General features: G+C 36.5%; 1 protein-coding gene across 3 annotated transcripts; it reads left to right on the top strand.

Moving 5' to 3' along the window:
- Positions 1-2,503: 2,503 nt before the first annotated feature.
- LOC111401726 (probable anion transporter 6, chloroplastic) lies at positions 2,504-6,162 on the top strand. Of its 3 annotated transcripts, none has more exons than XM_023029596.1 (6): positions 2,504-3,572; positions 4,159-4,807; positions 5,206-5,347; positions 5,447-5,499; positions 5,605-5,691; positions 5,784-6,162. In XM_023029596.1, the coding sequence occupies exons 3-6, from the start codon at positions 5,254-5,256 to the stop codon at positions 5,883-5,885; spliced, it is 336 nt and encodes a 111-aa protein (XP_022885364.1). In that variant the 5' UTR covers positions 2,504-3,572; positions 4,159-4,807; positions 5,206-5,253; the 3' UTR covers positions 5,886-6,162. The 3 variants fall into 3 exon arrangements, with proteins under 3 accessions (XP_022885364.1, XP_022885361.1, XP_022885363.1); XM_023029595.1 differs by lacking the exon at positions 2,504-3,572 and adding an exon at positions 3,617-4,060; XM_023029593.1 differs by lacking the exon at positions 4,159-4,807 and having other exon boundaries at positions 2,519-3,572.
- The last annotated feature ends 621 nt before the right edge of the window (positions 6,163-6,783 follow it).

Raw genomic sequence — 6,783 nt, 5'->3', positions numbered from 1 at the left:
TCATGCGGAGTGTCACCATTCAATGCAGCAGAGGGAGTCAGGTTAATCAAATAACTAGCCTCACCCCAAAATGACTTGGGAACACCAGAACTTAATATCATGCAACGTACTTTATCAAGTATGGTCCTATTCATCCTTTCTGCTACTCCATTTTGCTGAAGAGTGTAAGGAACGGTCTTATGTCTAGTTATACCGCTTTCTTTACACATACTATCAAATTCCATATTGCAGAATTCTAGGTCGTTATCTGTCCTTAAGAATTTGATTTTCCACTTGTCTCTTCCAGTTATTAAAACTATTAAAAGTCTCAGATTTATCTTTCAATAGATAGACCCACACTTTCCTAGTATAGTCATCGATAATAGACAGGTAATACCTATTCCCACCCAATGTGTGCCTTTAGCTCTATTAACACTCGTGGAGAACGAAGTTTTATGATGTAAGCACACAATGATCACAGAATGACAAATATGACACAGTCATTACCAAACGCACCTTTTTCATTAAGTAACTTAAGTCCCTTGATGCTCACGCGAGCAAGTTTATTATGCCATGTGTGTGTGTGATCAATTTTGGCAGAAGAGATAGAGGAGTTCAAACCTCTAATCACTTTTCCAGTAGTAATATAGATATCGTTTTTCTTAGTTCCCTTAATGGAAACTAAAGCACCCTTGATCAATTTTAGCATACCATTTTCAATTTTACCAGTGAAGTCATCATTTTCAACTCTTCCTACTGAAATCAGATTCCTAGACAATTCAGGAATATACCTAACATCCTTTAACGTGTACACAAAACCTGTGTCAAATTTTACGTTTATATCACCAATTTCAGCAATAGTAGAGGCAAAGTTATCACATAGCACAACATGCCCAACATTTGATTCATGCAATTTATAAAACCAATTCTTTTCAGACGTCACATGAAAAGATGCACCAGAGTCAAATATCCAATCATGCATGCGGGAATTAGCAGTTAGATTTAATTCAGTAGTGTATGCAACGGGACTTGTAATCATATAGACCTCACCAGCATCTATATCGGAAGTAGATGCTAACACATTTACCTCATCTCTCTCCTTAACCTTTAGCTGACCCTTCTCCTTATGACAATCCTTTATAAAATGCCCCGTGTTTCCACAACCATAGCATTTTCTTGTCTTAGTCCTAGATTTTGATCTAGACCTACCTTTGTTCTTCTTTTTCCATCTATCACCACTTGACTCGCCACTAATTTGATATCCATCATGACTATTTTGCCTAAATTGAGTTCTACCTCACCGTTCCTCTTATCATGTTTTTCAGTCCTAATTTTCATTTCTTTACTTTTAAGGGAGTCTATGACAATTTCAGGTGTCAAGGTATCTCTGTCATACTTAATGACGTTCTTAACTTCCTTATAGGAATCAGGAATAGCATTGAGCAAAATTATAGCCTTATAAGATTCGGACACAGCCTCATCACAATTAACTATATCTTGCACCAATTTATTAAACATGTCTAAATTGTCATCGAGATCCTTTGAAGGATCCATTTTAAAACTGAAGAAACGTTCAAACAAGTAAAGTTTATTCGGTGTAGACTTAAACAAATATAAGTTTTCCAATTTTTTCCAAAGTTCTTTAGTGGTTTTCAGTTTACCCACCTTTCTTAAAACGACATCAGACAAGTGTAAAATGATTGAGGTATAAACAAGCTCATTGGCTTCTTCTCTCTGTTCTTGTGAAAAATCAGTTGAAAAATTGCTTTCAATGACCTTTGAAACTTTTTGTTGGACTAAAACGACCTTCATTTTTTGTTGCCAAATAGCAAAATCACCCTTTCCATTAAAAATCCCCAAATCAAAGTTGTGAGTTGTCATCTTTACACAATAGTTAAAGAGTGCACAAAAAACACAATCAAACCACACAAAGTAGTCTTAGGGTTTCAGATAATATACGTCATTCAAGATTCCCAGGGTTTCGTAAGACTTGGGGTCTTAGATCAAGGGAATGTTTGAAAACGGGTGAGGTCACGGTAATTCTAATGGAATGGATAAGCAGTGGAAATAACAATACAACAGAAAATTACATCTAATAGATAATTAGTTTCACGACAGTTATATCACTGAGGCTCAAATACTGATTTAACTAAAAGAAAAATACTCAATCAAATAATCAAGAACACGTAACCCTAATTTCTAGCACAAACAATGATTTCCAAGCTATGACAACCCCCAAACCTAATGATCACCCCACACGATGATCTGCTATTGCAAAAATATTAAGGTTTCAGTCAATTTACCATAGCGGACCTATCTGAGTCCGTAACGTGGAGAGATGCGAATTTATTGCTTTAGGGCCACCACTATTCACCCTAAAGGTTCAATAAATATAACAGTTCGTTCAGTAACAAATGCAAATTGTAATGAGGGGTAAAATCGTCCAAAATTTTCTGCACAATCTAAAATAATTGAAATGGCACGAAAAAACCACGCAGGAGCTCCTCCACGCGCCGCCACCGCCACGCGCCTCACCACCGGAGGCGCCTCGACCTGCTGAGTTCGAATCTGTCCTCTGTTTCTTCTACAGGTCAGCTGTTTGTCCGGAAAAAGCAGCTGCAGGTTCGGCCCCTTTTACAAAAATCGCGAACCCACCCCCTTCTTGGTCAATTTCTTGCTGGAGAAGATGACCTACGCTCTGATACTAGTTGTGTGGTGAAATTCCAGCAATAATCAAGGTGATACCGAGTTCAGTTTTCACCAAATATCGACACAACCACAATTGAAACAACACCCAACTTTCACTTTCTTTCTTCCCACCTAAGGTTGCTATTTATACTCACAAAGAGTCAGCCAAGATGAAGAACAATATAGCCCAAGAGAAAACCACACAGACTATTTGAAAGAAAGAGGCCGAGAATCAAGATCACAGAAAGAGATGGAGAGTTCTTCATTGTGGAGGCGTGGAAGGAGCCGTAAGTTATAGACTAGTGAGTGGCCAAAAATGGTAAGTTAGGTTAGGTTAACTTAGTGGTCCAAATAAGGCTCAACACAAAGATAATTGGCTCCAAATGAATAACATAGTCCTCCAAGTAAATGGGACGGACCACGAGCAACACTAGTAAAATAGGTTGCTTCTAACGGTCCATAGAAAATTGGGTTGGATTGTCTCGATGATAGTGTCGACATATAATTCAATCATATGGTCAAGGCCGACTGATAATAAATAAAATCGAGGTTACATCATTGCCTGGGAGGTCGTTTGACAACAAATTGCCTAACAAAAGGGGTTAATAATGCATGTCTGTTGTTGTAAATAAGGGGCATAAGCAACATAGTAATGAACATATATACTATGTAACAGATCATATTCCTTGTATGGCATCCAAAAGTACAACGTATTGCTTGTGGGCTAGCACATAAAGAATTGAAGGCTTACAATGCATTTTCTTAGGGATGTGTGAGGATAATATTTAAAATCTTATATGTAATTTCAGGTCTCTGTCCTTCCTCCACTAGCTTCAGTTTTCGTTACAACCATTGCATCACAATTTGCAGACAACTTAATTTCCAAAGGGGTTGATACCACCATGGTAAGTTGAAGAGAGATGCTCATGAATATATTCTTCTTCTTCTTCTTCTTCTTATTGTTATTGTTATTGTTATTGTTATTTTGGTTTTGTATCGGCTAATTTGATATTGATATGAAGCCTCGCTCTTCTTGAACATATTATTTCTAGGAGCATGTTAGATTCTTTAGATATATGAACCTTTTACATTAGTTATATTCTTCTTTGACTTTGCATATTGGTTTTAAAGTGTCATTGTTTGTTTTTTTACACCTGGCTTGATTTGTAGAGACTTATAAAAGAAGTACACTTAGAAAGGAAAATATTTGAAGCATTTAACTCTAAATGAGATTTGGTTTTATTTTTCTTCCTATGTGTTGTATGTGGCATGACCTAGTCTACGAGGACGGGGTTTAATAGATTAAACGAATAATCTGTATTTCCGAGAGCAATTTATAACGTGATACAGGATAAATGAAAGCAAGAAAACAAACAAGTGGTTCACTCTCAATGTAAGTTGCTGCTACAGAGTTGCACTATATAGAAGAAGAGAAGTACAATGTATTTGTTGACTCACACCTCTCTGTTTTCTCTATACCATGACGCACAGAAATGAGGGCTTTTACACCTTGCATATGAGAGGAAAATATTATGGTAACCTAATACACGTGCCAATTTCCCAAAGCGCCCCTACAACACTTTTTGAAGTTTTTCTGAGAAGAGAAGTATATAGGATATTAGGCGCTATGCATTAAACAAGGGATCAAGACCATGAACAAATAGGCTGGAACAGGTAGGCCTGACCTCAAACTCAATCGGCTCAACCTTGGACATAGCTTCTAGTTTCATGCAACAAAGACAACGGTGGTGGCTGCATTGCCCTTGGATGCTTGTGTCAGCCTGGGGAGAGAGAGTTTCGTGATGTTTGATGAATTCATTCTACATGTTATATGACTCCTCTTGATGAATCTGAATCAATTTGGATGTAATCTAATAGAGAACCACTCCTAGTAGAACCAGAAGTGCTATTGTAGTAAGTAGATGAGTCATAGTTGGAATGTCCCACAGTTACTTGATAATTAGTAGAAATATAGCAGTGAAATAGTATTGTAGTACTAGAGATTCTGAAATCCGGATTATCAGTCTTGTGAAAATGAGACGTAGAGCCTACCCAAGGTGGTCTGTTTGGTTCACAAGGCCCAAGGTGCTTGTCTTCAGGTGGAAAATGTGTAGTAATCTGGATGCTTTGATAAGTTGAGGTGGGTCTGACAGATTTTTACCTCATCATTATGTATATGACGTGGCACTCATGTTATGTTCTTCAATTGTTTGGTTCTTTCTGACCAAGTTTGAGGTTTCATTTATTATGATTTTCTCTTGTTGATTTTCATGGTCTTCATTTGAAGAAAAACTTACACCCATCTTTGATTATTGAATTATCATTTATACTCAGTAGAGTGTTTGCATGGGAAAAAAGAGATTGAGCGTGCAAAATTAAAGATGTTTATTTTGCAAAATGGAATATTTAATCACTTTCTGTTTATGTTTTGAAATTGAACAACGAAATCAATTTACAGAACAGAATTCAAAAATTGAAGAATAAAGTCAATTTACGATTTTCATGGACCTTTAGAATCAGTGCTTCTTGTTGTAACAGGTGAGGAAAATTTGCCAGACAATTGCTTTTTTGTCTCCTGCAACTTGCATGATTCTTTCCTCTTTGGACTTGGGACTAGATCCATGGGAAATTGTAACAATTCTCACTGGCGGTTTAGCACTCTCAAGTTTTGCCTTATCAGGTACTGAATAGAATAGCATTTCATGCTTACATTGAATGAAATTATTCAGATTTAATCTATCTGCTTGAGAGTGTTAATCTAAGAATTTCTCGGTTGCAGGACTATATTGTACACATCAAGACATTTCACCTGAATACGCAAGCATTCTTTTGGTATGTAAGAGAACTGAGTAGTTACTGTGTTTTCTATGACTACCAGATATAGAACTTTTCATGTTCAATTGAAAGTGAGGCGATAAATTTGATCTGTTCATCCAGGGCATTACGAACACCGTTGGAGCTATACCTGGAATTGTGGGTGTTGCTCTCACTGGCTACCTTCTCGACTCAACTCATTCATGGGGTGTAAGTTACCATTCTTTACTCCACATTAAAGATCCTATACTAATAGAGGAATAGTAAGCAACCTCAGAGTTAACTATTTTTATGTCATGTAGATGTCACTGTTTGCACCATCGATATTCTTCTATCTTACTGGTACTATCGTATGGTTGGCACTTGCGAGCAGCAAGCCACAAACCTTCTCAAATAGCGATTGATGTTCTTATCAGCCATGAATCAACAGAATCTGTTCAGAAGTACTAATGACCTGAACAATAATTTTGAGGAATAACTTTCCTTGTAAGCTGCCTAGGACTTCTTTTTATCCTGTCTGTATATAAAATCATAGGCTTTTGGCATTTAGCAAAATCTATTCTAAATTACACCATATATGATTCTTGTAATTTTATATTGCTTCTGCAATATCATATTTGTTTCAGAAATTGAAGAATCAAGAAATCTGTATTAAAGTGAAAAATAGTAGTTGAATTTTTATTTTTTTTTTGAATTTTTATTTATTTATTTATTTATTTTAAGAAAGAAAAGGTGTGTTGTTATTTGTGATTCTCTAAGGTCATTTTTCGACCTTCCAAGGAGTGCATTTTATCGAGGGAAAATTAATAAAGAAATCCAAAGTATTTACTTCTTTCCTCGACTATAATGACAAGAAAAAATTTGATGGATTTTCAATATCTAGCTTTTCCATGCACGCAGGAAGTATAACATTTGACATGTGAACAGATAGAATAGAGTGAGGAACTACAGTTACAGGCTTTGAAAGGGCACAAAATGGGCGTCAAATTCAGTATAGCTCCATATGAGCCTGGTTAATGCCTTCCATTGAGCAGCACCATCTGGCTCTTCCATCCTTCAGTGTCAAGTGATATTCTTCTCTATGGATACAGAGCCTATTTTCGTGCACAGAGGTACCGTTGAAGTCTTACCTTAGCCTAGACGGTGCTATGACTGTCCAGATTGATGAGAATTAATACCTTGCTGCAAGAATGCGATACAAATTCATTCTCCATATAAACACGAAATAATGTATGTAGTTTAGTTTAAGTTTGGTTGAACTTACAAATTGTTTGGCTCAATGTGCATAAGCATGAATCACGT

The sequence above is a fragment of the Olea europaea genome, chromosome 10 (genome assembly GCF_002742605.1).
Source record: "Olea europaea var. sylvestris chromosome 10, O_europaea_v1, whole genome shotgun sequence".
Taxonomy (NCBI): domain Eukaryota; kingdom Viridiplantae; phylum Streptophyta; class Magnoliopsida; order Lamiales; family Oleaceae; genus Olea; species Olea europaea.
This window is presented reverse-complemented; position numbering and strand designations above follow the sequence as displayed.

Coding starts and splice junctions, on each gene's coding strand:
- LOC111401726 (XM_023029593.1), top strand. Junction 5,348..5,446: donor CTCAAGTTTTGCCTTATCAG/GTACTGAATAGA, acceptor TCTCGGTTGCAG/GACTATATTGTACACATCAA. Junction 5,500..5,604: donor AATACGCAAGCATTCTTTTG/GTATGTAAGAGA, acceptor CTGTTCATCCAG/GGCATTACGAACACCGTTGG.